The following is a 20,768-nucleotide window of genomic DNA, read 5'->3' on the forward strand; positions in this document are numbered from 1 at the left end:
GTCATGTGTCATGGTAGGATATGAATATAAATAGCGCTCCTTAACAGTGGCTTCTCATCTCATTCTGATTACTTTGCAAGGTATGTGGTTTTCATTGAATGTTGTATAATACAGAGTTAAAGATGTTAGTCATTGTTTTTGTGTCAGCACTTGATTAATGAGTTATTTTGTTTAGATTTCCTTTAGGTTTCTGACTTATGGAACAAAATTTATTTTAAGTTTGGGATGAATTCAACATTCCCTCATGTAATTATGTTACTAATTCTCTTGTCAGCGTGAACAATGAAAAACAGTTCAGGTCTGCTTTTGCTGCTTCTCCTGGGGACGTGCTCAGCACGCACCTATCGTAAGTATGATCTGGATACATAAAACTTTGATATTTTTGTTGTAAAACTTTTTAGTGGAAAATTAGTTAAGCATAAAAGATGGCATATTGACGAGAGCCAACACATTTATCATCAGTTAAAGGTAAAGAAATTAAAGCAGTATAATGGAAACGTAAAGTGTTACCAATATTTCAATAGCTAAAATAATTACATATTACAGTTACATTGGTCTATAATTCCCGGATGAAAAGCTTGCTAACACTAATCTCAAAAGTGGCAAAATGTCATTGTATTCTAAAATTGTTTAAGCTGTTCAAGAAAAAAAGTCCTTTATTTGACATGTGAAATAAGAAATCTGTCTTTATAATGCAAATTTAATTAAATAAAAGCATTTCTCATTATGAATCTTAAATCATATTTCTACTGTCTTATCTGCAGAAAATGTGGCCTTACGTGGAAAAGCTACCCAGTCAAATGAACTGAATCTTGAGCTCGCAGATGCCAGCAATGCCATTGATGGAAACCGTGAGTCTCACTATTGGGCTGGATCATGCATCCACACTGATCGGCAGACCAACCCCTGGTGGAGAGTGGACCTGCTGGATTCCTACATTGTCACCTCTGTGATCATCACTAACAGAGGAGATTGCTGTCCAGAAATGCTTAATGGTGCAGAGATTCATATTGGCAACTCTTTACAAGATAATGGTGCTGGAAATCCAGTGTAAGTAAATGTATTACTCAAAACTCTAAATTAAAATGCTTCAAGACACATAAACAATTCATTGACTTTTTTTGAAGACATAAACTAAACTAAAAGCACTGTTGCCTCACATTAAGAAGTCTGTTGAGCAGGGGCCCTGGTTGTTAACTGGTGGTTCTAAATGTGAATGGTTGTTGTGGTGCTGTTAGTTTGTCGTTAAAGTGATAATTTAGGCTTCAACTAAATTCATGACTATAACTGGATACTTAGGAAAACTGATCAGTGAATGGATGTTAATTTGTTTGTAAGTACTAATATCTAAAATAAATTAAAAAATGAATTCACTTCTTTGTTTTAGGGTTGCAGTAGTTTCTCACATCCCAGCAGGCAGGTCTTTAACAATTACTTTTACCAGACTTGTGGAGGGACGTTATGTAACTGTGGTCTTACCAGGGGCAAACAGGGTCCTCCATCTTTGTGAAGTGGAAGTCTATGGTTATCGAGCCCCAACTGGTGAGTATCATACTGACACTTTCTATGTGCAATCACAGGTCAGAACTGGAATCATAATTGCTGAGACCATTACATCCATTTAACAGAGGAATCTATTTTTGCTCAGTGAATTTGTACAATGAGACTTATTGAAAAACAGTTTCACAATAGAGATTTGTTAGAATTTCAAATTTGTTATAGATACTATCTGTTACTAATATACAAGCGATACAGCCTCCACTGCGCATCACTACAACTGGTTAAAGTTTTGCAGTGGTGAGCCACTGAAACAACAAACATCAGGCACACTTTGTTAAAATGTAACAATGTGAAAATAGTTAGGATTCAAAACATACTCAGACTGGAGTTTCTTTATTCTGCAAAAGCAATAATCATGCATCAGTACTGATCTTTGCAACTGTGTCATTGTACAGGAGAGAACCTAGCAATCCAAGGAAAAGCCACACAGTCTTCACTATATTTACCAGGCATGGCCTACAATGCCATAGATGGCAATCGTGCCAACCTATGGAACCAAGCTTCGTGCACTTGTACAAACAAGGACTTAAATCCCTGGTGGCGACTGGACCTGGGCAAAACCCGTAAAGTGTTTTCTGTTAATGTAACCAACCGCGGAGATGGTTTCCCCGAACGACTCAATGGAGCTGAAATTCGAATCGGAGATTCTCTTGACAACAATGGCAACAACAATCCAAGGTAGTTTACAGTTAATAAATAAATTCTGATGTTTCTGACTCAAGCATTTCTGCTTCAGTATTTGTTCGGTAAAGCACATTTATACTAAGTTTTAAACTCTGCAAATATTACTTTGAGTTAACTTACATCGATTAAGTATTTGGTAATCTAGTATCTTCAATTATCAGTGTTTTTTTATTTTTTATTATTCAACGACAAAACATTTTCTCTTCTGAAAGGTGTGCTGTGATCTCAAGCATCCCTCTGGGCTTCACTGAAAACTTTCAGTGTAACGGGATGGACGGTCGCTATGTCAACATTATCATCCCAGGAAGAAGCGAGCATCTGTCCCTGTGTGAGGTGGAGGTGTATGGCTCCAGGCTGGATTAGATGTGAGAATGTTGAGACTGTTTAGCTGAGGCTGACTTGTGCAGATTGATGTTTAAAATTTTAAATTTAGCAGAGTTTCATTATTCTAAAGACTAGTAACATAGTTTGGGCAACATTAATTCTGCATGATTACATTTTTGACCACTGTGAAGCAGAAGAGTTTTATATCATAGATAGTAATGCTTTAACAAAATTATTTGGAGTCATTTAGTTTGTGACCCCTGATAATGAAGTCGATAAAAGCAATGATGCTGGACAGTACTTTTTTATACAATCACAACAATAAGCAAATCAAAAATAACGACCAAATGAGACTGAAGTTCAGTTATTTTCTTGCTTTAAAACTGGGGTCAACAGAAGTCAAACTGTATTAAAACTGCAATAGATTCTTAAACTTTTTATATACTTTGTATATTTTATTTAACCTATAATGGCTGTAATATTTTAAATACAAGGTTTGTATAACTTGTCTAAACTTTTTTATTTTTAGTACTCTATTTTTTGTTGCTTTTGATTGTTTGTTGCTTTGCTTTGTACAGCTGTTGCTGAGTTGTTGATTTTGACTAAACTGAAACTGTACATTACTAATCCTGAACTTTTTTTTCAACGACTGAATATAAATATTAGCTTTTGAAACTGAATCAAATATAATCTCTCATTACGTGGCTGTTTTTATTTTTATTGTATATTACTGAGTATTAAAGCTTTTAGAGATTGTGCTGTGGTATCACTCTCTTCTTCAGCTTTTGGCTGCTCCCTCAGCCTCCTCTCTCTTTGTCTCCAACTGCCTCTGATATACACGTATTTAATTTTGAACATATAGGAATGCATTTCTAATTTTGATAATAATGAATGACATCAGTCCAGCCTAGAAGTAATAAATGCATAAACTAGTTTTTCAGCATCACTCTGAGACAGGATATTTAATTTTAGAGATATTGCTCAAATAGAAAAAAGCAGTAAAGGTAAGCTGTTTGGCAGGCAGTGGTTGGAGCGAAACACAGGACTCTGAGACGGTGAATTTAACTTAAAGGCGGCAGCTTTTATTTGCTGGCAAAAACAAACTGAGAAATACAATACACACTGCAATAGCACTAAAAATAAAACGGAAACTCAAACTAGGATGAATGACCTAAACTGGGAGTACATGATATGGCATGGCCAAAACATGATGAGAGATAAACAAACAGCTAATGCAGAGGACATGGCAACAAACAGGCGAAGACACAGGGCTTAAATACACAGAGGGAAAACTAGGGAATGAGACACAGGAGGAGAGCACAGCTGGGAGTAATCAAACATGACAAGACCAAGGGGAAGCAAAACTGAAAACATTAACACGGGACACAGACTGTCAAAGTAAAACAGGAAACATGCACAGCAACGCGGACTCGACAAGGGGAAACAGAACAAACCTGGAACACAGAAAAAGAAACCAAGAGACTAAGAACTCTAAATAACACGAAAGCAAACACTATTATTACTGAACAACACAAAACACTGGGTCAGGACTGTGACAAAAGCTGTCCTACGTATTTGATCACACCTCGGCTCATGTGATTGGGTAGAGGATCATCAGAGGATCCTTTGTCCCTCTTTGGGGGGATACTCCCACTGGGTTTAAATCTGGGACTCTCCACCATTTGACCCTTAGAACTGAAGAAGCTTCTTGGATGCGAGGTGAAACGTCTTCAAGCAACTTAAACAAGTCCAGACGCTTTTCTTTCCAAGCTCCTTAGACGAGGTAGAATGAAATATATCTTTCTATAGTGCCTGTCTCTTTCTCTGCCAACAGGACGAGTGCTTCCACGTGAGGTAAAAACAGGTCAAACTACAAAAAAGTCATTTGGTTTCACTTTCTAATGCATATAGAGACCGTTTTGATTCAGGTGAATTCATTCAGTGTGAACTTGGTCATGGCCATGGTAAAGTTAGCATAAAGTTAGTAAAAACCCTCATACTCCACACGAATTGTGTGCACAAAGAACAGGTTGGTTGAAAATTTGAGATAAACTCAATTTTCAGTGATGTTGGTGGCAAGTGTTGTGTTATATTTTTCTTGTTGCTTTTGTTAATCTTATCTCAAATGCGGGTTTTGATTGCTTTTTCTATTTATGTTTCTTTTTGTGTTTGAGGCCATAAATCCAAAAGATAGTAGATATTTACCAATTAATTTTCACAACATCAAAAGCTGAAGTGAGGCTTATCTATCTACAAAGTCCAAATCCTCAGAGATATACTAATAAACAAACATGTGCCATGTTAGGATGTGAATATAAAAAACCCTCCTTAACAGTGGCACTTCATCTCATTCTGATTACTCTTCAAGATACGTCTTTTTCATTCAATGATATATAATGCACAGTTAAGGGGGTTAGTCTTTGTTTTTGTGTCAGTATTTTATTGATTGGTTATTTTGTTTAGATTTGCTATAGATTTCTGACTTATGGAACAAAATTTATCATAAGCTTGGGATGAATGTATTACTTCCGCCATGTAACTCTATCACTAATTTTCTTTTCAGTGTGAACAGTGAAACACAGTTCAGGTCTGCTTTTGCTGCTTCTGTTGGGGACGTGCTCAGCACACACCTATCGTAAGTATGATCTGGGTATATAAAACTTTGTTGCAAAACTTTTTAAAAGAAAATTAGTTATGCGTAAAAGATGATTTACTAATTAGGAAAACATGTTTATCAACAGCTACAGGTAGTGATACTGATGTACTATAACAGAAACTAACAATCTCGACTCGAGTCTCTCTGGAAAATCTTTATGAGAGATTTTGTACTGTAGTGAGTGAAAACCTTTCACTCACTACAGTACAAAAAAAGTGGGTTTATAATGCAGGTTTAATCATGTAAAGACATTTTATATTCAACATCTTAAATTATATTTCAACTGTCTTATCTGCAGAAAATGTGGCCTTACAGGGAAGAGCAACCCAGTCAAAACAATTCAATCATCAGCTGGCAGTTGCCAACAATGCCATTGATGGAAACCGTGAATCTGACTATTATACTGGATCATGTGCCTTCTCTGAAAAACAGACCAACCCCTGGTGGCGAGTGGACCTGCTGGATTCCTACATTGTCACCTCTGTGACCATCACTAACCATCACTAACAGAAGAGATTGCTGTCCAGAAAGGCTCAATGGGGCAGAAATTCACATTGGCAACTCTTTACAAGATAATGGTGCTGGAAATCCGGTGTAAGTAAATGTAATGTATTATTTAAAACTCAAAAATCTAATATAAAACTACTGAAATCACGCCAGACATACACACACACATAAACACACACAAACATATTTTAGTGACTTCTTTGAAGACATCATGAATATAATAATACGTTCATAGGTACAGAAGAGATTTCTGTCTGTCTTTTTATATAACAATATATTTTATTTATCATTGAACTCATTTATACCTTCACCTTGGTTGATCCTGTTAAGTCTGTTGCAACCTTCAAAGATCATCTGGAAGTTCTGATAAAGAAAAGAATGTTTAAATACTTATTTAGATTACTTTCCCATGTTTTCAGAATATGTTGTTAATTTCTGAATTTTGGTAACAAAGCTGTAGAAACTTTAGGCCTGTATATATACCACCTAAAATTATAGGTCCTAAATATAAAGTTTGACATACCTGTGAAATCATTTCTTGCTATTAGCTATATTTAAGTTACATTGACAACATCTTTATGTGGTGGAATAAAAAGCAGAAATACCAAACTAAACAAAAACTATATATTTCATTTATAAATCTGAGTAGAATGTGGAGAGTTTCATGCTGTATAATTAATTTAAATCTTAAATTTGATGTACTGTATGTTAGTTTGTGGTACCATGCAGAAGCAGCGATACGTGCTGTTGCCTCACAGCAGGAAGGATTTAAACCTGTTAATTGATTGGGGATTTTTTAGCATGCTCGTTAACTTGTGATTCTAAATGGGAGATGGGCAAGAATGTGAGTGTGTCATGTTACGACTGTGTGGCAAGCAGAATGTAGGACCCAAACACAAGATACTCGGATTGAGGAAATAAACTTAAAAATGGCTGCTTTATTGCAGTGCAAAAATCCACAAAAGATAAATATGTAAAAAACAAACCTAAACTAGGAACTAATGCTAGACACGAGGAAACATGGAAACTAAAGCCAAGGATCACAGGGAGCACAGAGGGAAACACACACAGCATGAAGAGGGGACGACGCGACACTGACTGAGGGAAACATAGGGCTAAATACATGGAGGGATGGCGAGGGAATGGGACACAGGAGGAGAGCACACCTGGGAGTAATCAAACACAACAAAAACAGGGGAAGCCAAACTAGACACACTGACATGAGACACAGACTTACAAAGTAAAACAGGGAACATAACACATAGACGCGGACTTGACAAGGGGATACAGCTGACAGGGGAGACAGAACAACCATGGAACACAGAGACAAAAACCAGAATACTAAGAATGCTAACAATGAAACCAAAAGACTAGAAATGATAAATACTGACAAAATCAAAGTTCAACATTAATGCAAAACTCGAAACACTGGGTCACTGACCCAGTGCCGTGACAGAGTGTGAGTGGTTTGTGTAGGCTGTTACCTTAGTGTTGGACTGGTAATCTGCCCAAGGTGTGCACTTCTCTTCCAAAAGCCAGCTTAGACTGCCTTCACCTAAATCCATGAATATAACTGGATATGTAATTTAGATAGTTGATCAATGGATAGATCCACACAGTATTAGAGAAAATGAAAAAGTATACATACAGGCTCAAATATCCAAATATCCCTTAGCAGGTTATACCTTAACCAGATGCTTTGGTATCCATTAGCAATGTTCTGGGGCATTATTGGCTGGATATTAGATCACACTTCTTGGCAGTGTTGGTAGAATTAATTTAAATTGACTGGTGGCCATGGACCTAGCTTTCAAGAGTAGTTCTGAAATTTTTGTATTGTTGAGTTTCGGGCTTTTGGATTGCCTTTCCAGAAGCTTAATTTTAGGCTGTTTTGTCCATTCCAAATCAGTTCTGATATGTGTTTGGGATCATATTCCTGCTGGAACACCCAACTGTGTCCAAGTTTCTTGTCATTTTGAGGTGAAGTTGAGAAATTTGGTGGTAGTCTTTCTTTATTATTCCACCCATTTATTTAATGTACCTTTCTCCTCCAAACATAGCTGTTGTCACTGTGGCCAAATAACTCAATCTTTGTTTTGTTTGACCATAAAACTTTTCTCCAGAAGGCTTTTGGCTCGTCTATGTAGGCAACTGCAAATTTCACTTCAGAAAGCCTTCATTAGGTGTCAGTACTGATCTTTGCAACTGTGTCATTCTGTAGGAGAGAACCTAGCAATCTAAGGAAAAGCCACACAGTCTTCACTACATTCAATAGGCGTTGCTTATAATGCCATAGATGGCAGTCGTACCAACAGCTGGAACCAAGCTTCATGTACATATACAAATGCTGACTTCGCCCCCTGGTGGCGACTGGACTTGGGCAAAGCCCATAAGGTGTTTTCTGTTAATATAACCAATCGCAGAGATGGTGTTCCCCAACAAATCAATGTAGCTGAAATTCGAATCGGAGATTCTCTAGACAACAACAGCAACAATAATCCCAGGTAGTTTATACTTAAAAAAATTAACTTAACTTACATCAATGACGTTTTTGGTGAAGTAATATCCTAAAGTGTTGGTTTGCTTGGTTTTTCAATAACAAAATAATTTCTCTTCTGAAAGGTGTACTGTGATCTCAAGCATCCCTGCAGGTTTCACTGAAAACTTTCAGTGTAACGGGTTGGACGGTCGCTATGTCAACATTGTCATCCCTGGAAGAAGTGAACATCTGATTCTGTGTGAGGTGGAGGTGTACAGTTCCAGATTGGATTAGCTATGAAGATGCAGAAACTGTTTAGCTGAGGCTGATGCATTTGTACAGATTCATGTTGCATTCAAAATGTTGGTTCCACATATTAGAGTTTCATTATTATAAAGAATAGTAACATAGTTGGGGTAACATTTATTCTGCATTATTTCATTTTTGACCAATGTGAGGCGGAAGAATTTCAAACCAAGTTGAAAGACATTAATGATTACATTGAATATCAATGTTATAACAGCTAATGTGGTAGTAAAAAGTTGCCTCAAACAACCTGCTGTACCAGTTACAACAGGGGTGGGCAATTCCAGGCCCCGAGGGCCGGTGTCCCTGCAGGTTTTACACGTGTCCTTGAACCAACACAGCTGATTTAAATGGCTAAATTAGCTCCTCAACATGTCCTGATGTTCTCCAGAGGCCTGGTAATGAACTAATCATGTGATTCAGGTGTGTTGACCCAAGGTGAGATCTAAAACCTGCAGGGACACCGGCCCTCGGGGCCTGGAATTGCCCACCCCTGAGTTACAATGATTTGGAGTCATGTTGTTTTAGCCTGCTGATACTGGAGTAATGAGGCAATTTTTTTTAATTTATAAAACATCTAATCAAAATAATGATCAAACATGATCATCATCAACAGAGCATTAGTAGATCTGTGAAAGAGTTTCTTAATGACAGTTACACATTTAATTGTCATTAGAAAGCTAAAAGTACAAGTGAAGTTCAAAATGCACCATTGGAATATCAGCATAATCGTTCCTGAAAGCCTACAAAAATGTGTTTTTTTTTATGACAAATTGATCTATGATGAATGATTCCATTAATCAGTTTTTTGTTTTTTTTTACTTATAGAGCTTTTGATCAATTTGATGTAAAATTATTATTCCACTTATCTTTCAGATACAAGGACATTTCAAAATGGCCCCAAACTTTGGAGCAAAATTATATTTTGTAAATGTCTGACTACATCTTGAGTAATAAGTTGGAGGATATTGCCAAAAAAACAGAAAAAACATCACTGCTGTGGAGAACTGCTTTACTAATTCTTGAAAATGTAATTCACAAGTGAGGAAGTGAAACAATTGTGCATGGGCACAAACAGTAGGAAGTAACTGGACAGTTTTGAGGAGAATATGATTGTGATTTCTGATGATTGGTTAGTTGTTGTTCAGCAGAGGCGGAGCTGCATATACATATAAAACACACGCACACAGAGAAACAACATCAGTAGGAGCACTTCTCTTTCACTGAATCATCAGTTTCCAGGAAGAAGCATCTGCTCAGTCTGGATACTCAAGTAACACATTTCATTTCTTTTCTTGAAACTGATTGTCTTTATTATGTTTCTCTATTTTCAGTTTAAATATAGAATTAGTTTTCTTTTTTGCTTGAAGCTCTTTTTTGTATCTTTAAACTTAGTAGTAGTTTCAGTAATTTATGATTTTTTTTTCAATTCAGGTTCACAACAAAACAACTCTAATGTAAAAAAAAATATACATAAACTAATTCATAACTGAAGATCTGAAGAGTAGTTCCTGTTCCTGTTCAAGGAGCAATCATATTGAAGCTTTAAAGCCACTTTTTTAATTATACAGAATTCCAATGTTTTCAATGTGAGATCAGTGCCTGGCTTGCAGCTTTAAGTGAATGGGTGATGTACAGGCCATTGACATATAGTTTGTAGTGGTTGTGGTCACATTCAAGTGACCAACAAAACACCAGTGCACATTTGTGTTTTTTTCTTTCACAAAGTTTCTTTTCCTACAATAACTTTGATCCTAGCTATTTCACTTTAAAGATGCGGCTTAAATACTTTGACACAGGAACCAGTAATAAATTAAATTTGCAATAAAATATTGTTTACTAATAAAAATACCATCTTTCTCAAATTCAACAGAATGATGAAACTGAATGCTTTCCTTCTGCTACTCCTAGGAATAAGCTCGAGTTCCACTTATCGTAAGTGTGTGAGATGTGAATGTAAACACACCATGTGATTTAGTAAAGAATACAAGGTAGAGTAATTTTTGAGTTTGTGTAATGTCTATACAGTAAAAATAAAACAAAACTTGTTTTACTGAAAGGAGGTGGTTGCAAGTCAGTTGTGTTATCAAGATGATATTTTTTAATTTGCCACAAAATTTACAGATCACAACATGGCAATGCGCATCCGCAGAAATGTCTGCCACAGAAATGATGCAAATATAACAAACAAAACTCTTATATGCCTATAAGGCATTTTTACAAACTGTGCCTGTGTTGTTAGTGGATTATTGGGGACATCAGATACCTGCTCTGAGCCTTCAAGTTTGTAATAGTGATGTACAAGTTGAGAAATGATGTCAGGAGTCTCGGTGGACTATGATATTCGCAGATGAGACTGTGATGTGTATTGAGAGTAGGGAACAGATAGAAGACAACCTGGAAAGGTAGAAGTATGCACTGGAGAGAAGAAAAATGAAAGTCAGCAGAAACAAGACAAAATACATGTGTGTGAATGAGAGGGAGATGTGTAACAGTGAAGCTGTAAACAGTGGAGTTAGTGAAGGTCGATGACTTTAATTACTTGGAACAGCCATCCAAAGCAATAGACAGTTCAGAAGAGAGGTGAAGAGGAGAGTGCAGGCAGGGTAGACAGGGATGAATGTCAGATGTGATTTCTATCTGAAGGATAGCAGCTAGAGTGAAAGGAAAGGTGAAGCAGGAGGTGGCAGACTTGAAGATGTTTATTGGGAGTGTCCAGAATGAACAGAATTAGAAATGAGTAGTAGATATATGAAGTGCAATAAAGTTTAAACAATTTCAAATAGAAACATGAAAAAAAAAAAACACCCAGTACTTTATTTCCTAAAAAAAGCTGCAAAGCCAGCACATCATTACTGTTCATCACTGTAACCATGATGACAAAGAGTTTGCTTCATGAATTTTCTTTTATTTAAATTAAAATAAATTAAAAGAAATATTTTTTTTCGTTTATTTAAGTAACTAGTGATATTTATTTAGACTGCTTGCTTCCTATTGATTTCTCTGAACTAACTTCAGTAACACCTTTATCCACACTATCAATATATCTACTAGTTCACATTCCTACAAAGAACTCTTATCATTAATCAGTGCTTTGATTTTAAATATGATCAGTTAATCTGTATTAAGAGGCTAAAGGCTTTTAAGGTGGAAGTAATTAAATCATTAATTCAGAAGCCTTTACTTGATCCAACTTTCTTGTCCAGCCTAAAAAGAAAAAAAAAGGTTTCATAATTCAGCAAAGCCTAGAAACAGGACTAGCAAAGGTTACTAATGAACTCTTTATTGTCTCTGGGATTGGGTTCATCTCTTTACTTGTGTATTGCTGGACATCACTGCAGCATTTGATAACTGAATAAAACATTTTACAAAAGTAACTTCTCATTTCCTAGAATACAATATGTGTACAATATGTGAATACAGTGTGTTGAAATTTTAAACAGGAAGAAAAGGTGTAGTCTATTGATTACTAGGTAGTGGGAAGGGGGGAGGGATTAAATAAGTTTAGGCTTTTCTACTCCGTTTTGAACATGAAAGTTTATTATAGTTGTGGTTGGTTTGTTTTGCTTTTGTAATGCTTTGTTTGTCTCTTTTTATTTCTCTGTTCTTACACTTTTTTTTTTACATGTTCAAAATAAAGATTCAATTCAATTCAATTCAATAGTTATCTGATAAATCCTAAACTGTTCACATAAACAAGTAAACAGTTTTTCGCTCACAGAAAAGTTCAATTAGGGATTATTATCAGAAGTCAGAGCATTTATTTTCACTGCTGTGTAGTTATATTTATGTTTGGAACCAGATGATACAAATCAGTTTCTTAAACTACAGGTATGTTTTCAAGACTGGATGAAAGGTCATCCATTACAACCATTTGCAGGACTGAGCCTTGTTCTGCCAGTGGTTTCTTCCTGTTAAAAGGGTGTTTTTTTTCCTTCCCATGGTCACCAAGGCTTGCTCAAAGGGGATTGTATGACTGCTGTGATTCTCTCTCTGATACTGTAGGGGGTTTACTCTACAATATAAAGCACACTGAGATATTGTGATTACTATTATTATGAATTGTGGCTATGTAATTAAAGCTGATTTGAATTAAAATCATTCTGGGAAAAGTGTTAGGCAGGTTAGGGGGGAAGCTGTGTGTGCACTCAAGACCCAAACTGGACAAGTGGCATGGCTCTAGCAATAAAGTGAACGCTGCAATCTTCGATTCTAATGAAAACATAGATGAGCTTGAAAGGAAGGCTCTAGATTTACTGGTAAATATATGCCCAAACCCTCAGCCATGGCCACGAGCTTTGGGTAGTGATCAGAACAATCACACTGAAGATATGAAGAGTGGAAGTGAGCTTCCTCTGTGGGGTACCTGGGGTCAGCCTTAGTTATACAGTGTGGAGCTCATTTGAGAGGGGCTAAACGTAAAGTCGCTACTCCTCCACATGAAGAGGAGTCAGTTAAGGTGGTTTGGCATCTGACTTGGATGCCTCCTAGGTGGCTGGTAGGTGTAACCAGTGAAGGCAGATGGAATGACCTCCCTGAGCCTGGTTCTGTGCTCTCTTTGTATGAAGAGAGAGTTCTTCTTTCCCACCATTGACAAGTGCTTTCTTATGTTGGATCACCTGATTGTTGGGGTTTTATCTCGGATATTTTAGAGTTTTTACCTTATAATAAAAAGCATTTTAAAGTAAATGTTTCTCTATAAATAAAACTGAATTGAAAAATTTAATTAAACGCAATGCATTTCTTGATGCCGAAACATGATTATTGACAAGACATCAATGTTTAATTTTTTTTTTCATGAATTTGTTCTTTTGCAGGAGAAAATCTTGCACTTCAAGGAAAAGCCTCACAGTCATCACTCTATACAATTGGTATTGCCTATAATGCCATAGATGGAAATCATAACGGCATATGGGGTGGGGCATCATGCACTCATACAAAACAAGACTTCAGTCCGTGGTGGCGACTCGATCTGCGCAAAACCCATAAAGTTTTTTCTGTTAAGGTATTGAATGTAATAGATTCTCTCCCAGAAAGACTAAATGGAGCCGAGATCCGCATTGGAGATTCTCTTTACAACAATGGCAACTTTAATCCCAGGTACAATGCACACTAAAAACTGCAACTTTAATAGAAATTGAACTGATTACAAACTGGAACTAGAGACATTTGCATCTTCCAAAACTGATGATAGCAAATTTATTGTACAGCAGTGTGTTGATAAAATACAAATCATAAATGTGAACCATGTTCAGGTTAATGTGGGAGTCCAAATAAATGAGGTAAAGAATATTAGTCCTCTTAAAGGAAAATACCAAAATCCAAACAGAAAATGAGCATGAACAAAAATTTCTGTGATTCCACTCATAGAAAGCAAGAACCTTATCTGACTTAATTTGCCCAATATCACCTTCGGGGTTGTCACATCTTGCAGCTCTACACTGCCAAGTGAAGAATCCAATGTGAAACGCCCTCTTAAACGTCTTGGGTTAACCAAATAATCTCTGCTTCTTCTGCCAGGTGTGCTGTGATCTCAAGCATCCCAGGAGGTTCCATTCAAGAGTTCCACTGTAACGCGAGTGACGGGATGGGGATGGATGGCCGCTATGTTAACATAGTCATCCCTGGAAGACATGAATACCTGACTCTGTGTGAGGTGGAAGTGTATGGCTCAGTCCTCGATTAGCTGTAAAGCTTGTGAAGAATAACTGTGCAAGGTTTCTCTTACAGTTTTAGATACACAATAACTCAAAAATGTTTTCCCAAATTCAAAGGGTACGGAAGCATAGAGCTGCCACCCAAAAGAAAAACAGAGCTATATTACGTTATAACATGAAAACTTTATTGTTCTAACAATATACTTTTCACGTTTGAACAACATAATATCACGTTATTACAATATACATAATTATCCCGTTCATACAATATAATATTTATATTGTACGAACGTAAAAGTTTTTTTGTTTGAAGTTTTCTCTTTATCATGGTTTTTACCTTACAATCTGAAGCACCATAAAGTGGCTGCTGCTGTCAATTGCTTTTCTATAAATAAATGGAATTGAAACATTTTACTGAATATAGTAACCTAATTGTGATTACTGACAAACATCCAGGTGTAATTATTTTTATACATTTGTTGTTTTGCAGGAGAAAATCTTGCGCTTAAAAGAAAAGCCACACAGTCTTCGCTCTATGAATTTGGCATCGCTTATAATGCCATAGATGGGAATCGTAACAACATCTGTGAGAGAGTGGGAGATTGATAAATGGATAGCGGACACTGTACCAGTCCATTGTAGTGAAGAGAGAGCTGAGTGTAAAAGCAAAGTGCTCAATTTACCGATCGGTCTACGTCCCTACCCTCACCTATGGTCACGAGCTGTGGGTAGTGACCGAAAGAATGAGATCACAGATACAAGCAGTGGAAATGGGCTTCCTCCGAAGGGTGGCTGGCCTCTCCCTTAGAGACAGGGCGGGGCTCAGAGTAGAGCTGCTGCTCCTTCACATCTAAAGGAGCCAGCTGAGGTGGTTCGGGCATCTGACAAGGATGCCTCCTGGGCACCTCCTAGGTGAGGTGTTCCGGGCATGTCCCACCAGGAGGAGGACCCGGGGCAGACCCAGGACACGCTGGAGAGATTATATCTCTCGGGTGGCCTGGGAATGCCTTGGTGTTCCCCCGGACAAGTTGAAGGAAGTGGCTGGGGAGAAGGAGGTCTGGGCTTCTCTGCTTGAGCTGCTGGCCCCGGATAAGCAGAAGAAGGTGGATGGATGGAAACAAAAAACATGTTAACATCTCAAAAAGAATAACAAACAATAACAATCATCAGAATACATGGTAAGGTTTTAGTGTGATTGTTTATATAAAAAACAACCAGTGTAACTATGGACTGATTCTTATATAGCTCCTTTCTACTCTTCCAGAGTACTCAAAGCGCTTTATACAACATGTTGCATTCACACCCATTCACACAAACACTTTCTTCTAGGCTTTAAGTGCATTTTATCTAACATTCACATGCATTCATACTCTGATGGATGCATTGGAAAGCAACTTTGGATTAGTATCTTGCCCAAGGATATTTGGCATGCACACTGGGGGAACCACAAACTTTCTGCTCAGTAGATGACCAGCTCTTTCTCATGAGCTACAGCTGCCCCTATGTAAGGTGTGAAAGTTTGTCCTGTTCTTTTAAAGATATAAAAAAAGGTAGCCCTAATTTTATAAGTACCCGCAAAACACTCATCAGTTACTTGGACAGATTTCTGTTCTTGTATGAACATAGTTGGTTGGCAGTTGAATGTAAATGGGACTTTCTGAAAGCCAAAGTTAGACTATGAACAGGAAAATACTGTGCATTATTATAGTAGAGCAAAATAACTCAGCTATTATTATGGAATCTGCAGGTGAGCTATATTGTCTAGTCAAAATATATGATGCGTGACAGTGAAGATAGTGCCATCCTGTGGTGACAATGTGCTGCTGTGTTAGGTGTTTAGATCCTCTGTCTTTTTACACATATGGGATTTATAGACAAAAAATTGGATTGAAAAGGCAATTTGAAAATGGGTCTGACAATAAGATTATAAACAATGATACAGCTAGTGCAATTTGTTGACTTATCAACATTCATTTAAATAATATAAATTACACTGTATATTTTTTGTAGGTTGCACTAAAAAATAAACAAATATCTAGGACACTAAAGAATTTAATGACTTTGGGTCAATTATTGGGAAGTCCAGAACCTGAAAGATCACAAATTTTGCAATGTCTCTGATCACAGTATTTTACTACGGAGTCTAGAATAAGCCACTTGTTATTCATGTAATTTATATAGAGAAAAAAAGCAATATATAGACAAAAAAAATTAAATTTAACACATTGGATTAGCTGCTAATTATATGATATTCTGGACTGCATCTTGTACTTTGTTATCTTTGTTGCATTGAATTGTTAAAACTGCCTTCTATATTAGCCTACATAGGATCACACTGTGAGAAAAAGCTTTATTGAAGGAATGGGGTCATTATTTTCTGTTGCAGTAATTTTTTTTTTGTAATTTAGCATATAATGAACAATATAAGTCTATCCATACAATCCATTTTCGTAACCACTTATCAGTTTTAGGGTCTTGGGGAAGCTGGAGGCTATCTAAGCTGTCACAGGGCAAGAGTGCAGGTCCACATTGAATCAAAGGAAAACCCTTCACACTCACACCTACAGACAATTTATAATCACCAATTAACCTACTTTTTCTTGTTTATTTCAACTTGCTATGTTTATGTCATGATAATCAAACTGAATAGCTTATGAGTAACTGCCTTCAGCTATTGTGTTACCACAAAGTCTCGCAGATATGATCAAACTGGTGTGCAAGGAATATGAATATGGAGAACAAATATCTCAGGTGGCAAGCTGCTCATGATGCAGGAGCTACTTTGTTTGGTTTGTTACCCAATATGCAGCATTTTATCTGAGCCTCTACAATGACAGTGCCATTTGATAACTGTAATTGTTTCTGCTCACAACAAGATCTAAAGAGCCACATTAGTACCCAAACCAAAAGCTGTGTCTAAATGTTACTGCTATCTAATTTTACTGCTATATCTTGGTGTTTACTTGCACATTGGCCCACACTGTATGAATATATTTGTTTATTGAGTAAATGTAATTCAAAACCTTTAAAAGTAAAAAACAAATTTGAACATCTGTGAGTGAGAAGTGCCATCCTGTGGTTACATTGTGCTTCTCTGTTTGATGTCTGAACTTTTGTTGAACAGCGGGACAATAGATGCAGATCTTTTTGTGAACCAATACAAAACTCTTTCCAGATAGTTTGTGCCTCAATCCCTGAAAGACCAGGAGGTGGAGCAGCTTTACATCATTGGAAGATTGGGGAAAAAACTGTTCAAGAATAGGTCTAGCAGCAAGCGCATGAGTTTTAAAACTTTAAAAATGTTTAATGTCAAAATTAAAACCTCAATGCAACCAATCTAAAGGTGCTCATGTGCAAGAAACACAACAGTAATAGAAGTTTCCTGCACTGTCAATAAAGGCAATCTTACTTTAAGCCATATGCACTAGCTGGTGAAAAGCATGTGCTTTTTGCAGTGGTTATCTCCAGCATTGTTTGTGATTGGCACTTCTGTTGTTGCTAAACATCCTCTCAGCATGCACTAAACTGACACAAGATAAGTCAACCAGAGCTTGTAAGATAATAAAATAACCTTTTGGCCATCTGACCTACCTTATTTTGATGTTTTATAGCAGAAAAAAAATATACAACCTGCCTTTATGCATTAAAAAATGAAACCAAAAGATTTTATTGTAGGTTGACCTGTTTTTACCTCACGTGGAAGCACTTATCCTGTTGGCAGAGAAAGAGACCGGCACTAGAGAAAGATAAGATATATTTTCCTCTACCTCCTTTTTACCAGTAAGGAAGTTTGTTTTGGACTCTACACTGTAATATACTAACAAACCTAAAAGACCAAACAAACAAAAAACAACCTACAGACAAACAGAGTAGATGTGATTAACATTAGTGAACATAAAAGAGACATTTCCAACTACCAAAAAAAAAAAAGAAATATGAAATTACTAATATAACAACATGAATGTTTTGTGATCTAATAGCATATTTAGATAATGTGGATGTTGGTGAATTCATTTGTTTTGATCCAATTTTTGATCAATCGACTAAAGTCACATTGAAATCCATTAGTGGCATGAGCTCTTTCAAATACTTTGTTCAGCTCAAGATATGTAGTCACTATCTATATACAGTAGTTCCTTAATTTTTACAAAAACATGTACTGGACATGAGATTTTTTATGCCCTCAGCAGCCTATTAATGTCACAGTTTGGTGGACATTGAGAGGTGTGGACCCAGGCGCAGACAATCATGCAGGAGAAAGTGTTTCAAACTGAGATTGAGCCTTTATTGTTGCTGAAACAATTAACACAAACCCCCTAACAAAAACCTAAACTGGGGACAGCTAAACATGAAAGTAGAAACATAAAACTAAACTATCTGAAACATGAAAATGTAGCTGGAGAGACACTGGGGAAGATGAACAGGATGACCAACAGGATGACCAGGTACACAGAATGATACACAGATGCTCCGACGAAAAACAGAGATAACCACACACTAACTATACACACAAGATAACAAGGAAATGGCACACAGGAGGGAGATACAGCTGAGCCTAATTAGATAAGCCAGCACGGTGGCACGATGGTTAGCACTGTTGCCACACAGCAAGAAGGTCCTGAGTTCAATTCCACCATCAGGTTGGGGTCTTTCTGTGTGGAGTTTGCATGTTCTCCCCGTGTTTGCGTGGGTTCAACACACAAACAGCACGTGTTGTGACAGGATGCACACATTAACAAAGACTTCTCATCTCCTTCTTATTAGCTTACGACATGGTGTGTAATAAGTTCCAAACACACGGTTTAGGAGGTTATTTGTTGCTTTTGTATGCATAGTGGCAGCATGCATGCTATATAAAAATATATATTATATAAACGAGCAAAAATTTATTTTATAACTGGAGTCAACTATTTCAAAATAAAATATCTAAAAATGTAATAACATTGGCATCCAGCAGCAAGTCTGAACTAAAATGCTTTGTTATTGTATTTTAAGCATTACAAGTGTATTGAGCTATTTTTGTAACCTCGGCAGTCACATCTTGCAGCCATACCACAAATTAGATTCTTGTTTCACACAGAGAGACTATCCATAGATATCATGTACCATGTACAGACCTGCACACCTTGTGTATGGAGACATCTGTTTTCTCTAAATTATTGTAGGGACTTTGCCTTACAATATTACGTGCCTTGAGGTGATTGTTACTGTGATTTGGTGCTATATAAATAAAATTGAATTGAATTAAACTAAAATTAACAAAAGTGATTTGAATACATGTGACCTTCTATTTCGGGTGAAAATTATACGTAAGGAAATCTATTGTTTTTACTCTCTATTAGTCTATTAGTCTTATTTATTTACACTCATAGAACAGATGTGTTAAATACAGCACATCTTAAGACATGCTGCATCAGCTCAGGGACAACGCATTTTGTCTGCATTTTTACAAAATGTGTGTAATTTTTCATCTTTCTTTTTGACATTGTTCCAAAATTCACACAAAATGAGTTTTGTGTAATTTTTTTAAACATCCTTTCTAAGTGTGTACTGGTAAATACAGCAGCTTGTTAGAATTCCAAGACAAGATTTTACTCTGGCACATCCTGTCACCATTGTGGCACGTGTCCCAGTTAAAAGAGTCTGACTGTGTAAATCACATGTGAGCTGATAACAGCACTTTATGACCAAACTGTAACACATAAAGTTTGATGATTTGGACAGAGTCCGTGTTTATTCATTGGATTTCATTTAGAGTAAAACCTTGCAAATTAGGGCATGTTATTACAGTTAATGAAAACCCTCATATTCCACAGAGAAATGGGGAGAATGGAGTTGAACAGGAAAAGTGAGTAGGGAGCAGAAAACTTGAGATAAATTCAACCTACATATTTCAATGACGTGTTATGTTTTTCCTTTTGCTTTTGTGTTTGAATCCATAAATCTTAATGATGGCCATATTTAGGAATTAAGTTTTACAAAAACATCAGAGGCTGCCAGTACCTAACCTTATCTATCTGCGTAAGAGGTAGAGTAATAAAAGTCATGTGTCATGGTAGGATTTGAATATAAGTAATGCTCCTTAACAGTGGCTCCTCATCTCATTCTGATTACTTTGCAAGGTATGTGGTTTTCATTGAATGTTGTATAATACAGAGTTAAGGGTGTTAGTCTTTGTTTTTGTTATTTTGTTTAGATTTTTTTTAGGTTTCTGACATATGGAACAAAATGTATTTTAAGTTTGGGATGAATGTATTACTACCCCAATGCATTCCATTATTAATTCTCTTTTCAGTGTGAACAATGAAACACAGTTCAGGTCTGCTTTTGCTGCTTCTGTTGGGGACATGCTCAGCACACACCTATCGTAAGTATGATCTGGGTATATAAAACTTTGTTGTAAAACTTTAAAAAAAAATAGTTACGCAGAACATGGTTTATTAAATAGGATTTAACATGTTTATCATCAGCTACAGGTAGAGATATTGATGTACTATAACAGAATCTAACAATCTATAACAGTCACTCGAGTCTCTCTGGAAAATCTTTATAAGAGATGTTGTACTGTAGTGAGTGAAAAAAAAGTGGGTTTATA

At 36.6% G+C, this 20,768-nt stretch overlaps 3 protein-coding genes and 1 pseudogene across 3 annotated transcripts in view; all 4 read left to right on the plus strand.

Annotated features, from left to right (window-relative positions):
- LOC109194559 (uncharacterized) lies at nucleotides 1-2,916 on the plus strand. The gene is made up of 6 exons (XM_019364518.2): nucleotides 1-80; nucleotides 275-346; nucleotides 765-1,050; nucleotides 1,388-1,542; nucleotides 1,956-2,238; nucleotides 2,457-2,916. Exons 2-6 carry the CDS (start codon nucleotides 283-285, stop codon nucleotides 2,605-2,607), a joined length of 939 nt encoding a protein of 312 aa, XP_019220063.1. The 5' UTR covers nucleotides 1-80; nucleotides 275-282; the 3' UTR covers nucleotides 2,608-2,916.
- On the plus strand, nucleotides 2,856-14,292 carry LOC100693627 (uncharacterized; annotated as a pseudogene).
- The window catches only part of LOC100693091 (uncharacterized), a 23,526-nt gene continuing 12,482 nt past the window's right edge, over nucleotides 9,725-20,768 (plus strand). The window contains exon 1 of the mRNA XM_025911598.1: nucleotides 9,725-9,789. The gene's annotated coding sequence lies outside the window, so the exon portion shown is untranslated. The remainder of the gene's footprint in view (nucleotides 9,790-20,768) is intronic.
- LOC100693362 (pentraxin fusion protein-like) overlaps nucleotides 20,278-20,768 on the plus strand; it is a 3,880-nt gene continuing 3,389 nt past the window's right edge. The window contains exons 1-2 of the mRNA XM_013274434.2: nucleotides 20,278-20,295; nucleotides 20,469-20,540. Of these exons, the coding sequence (XP_013129888.1) occupies nucleotides 20,477-20,540 (64 nt within the window). The 5' untranslated portion in view covers nucleotides 20,278-20,295; nucleotides 20,469-20,476. The remainder of the gene's footprint in view (nucleotides 20,296-20,468; nucleotides 20,541-20,768) is intronic.

Source organism: Oreochromis niloticus, linkage group LG11 (genome assembly GCF_001858045.2).
Source record: "Oreochromis niloticus isolate F11D_XX linkage group LG11, O_niloticus_UMD_NMBU, whole genome shotgun sequence".
NCBI classification, from domain to species: domain Eukaryota; kingdom Metazoa; phylum Chordata; class Actinopteri; order Cichliformes; family Cichlidae; genus Oreochromis; species Oreochromis niloticus.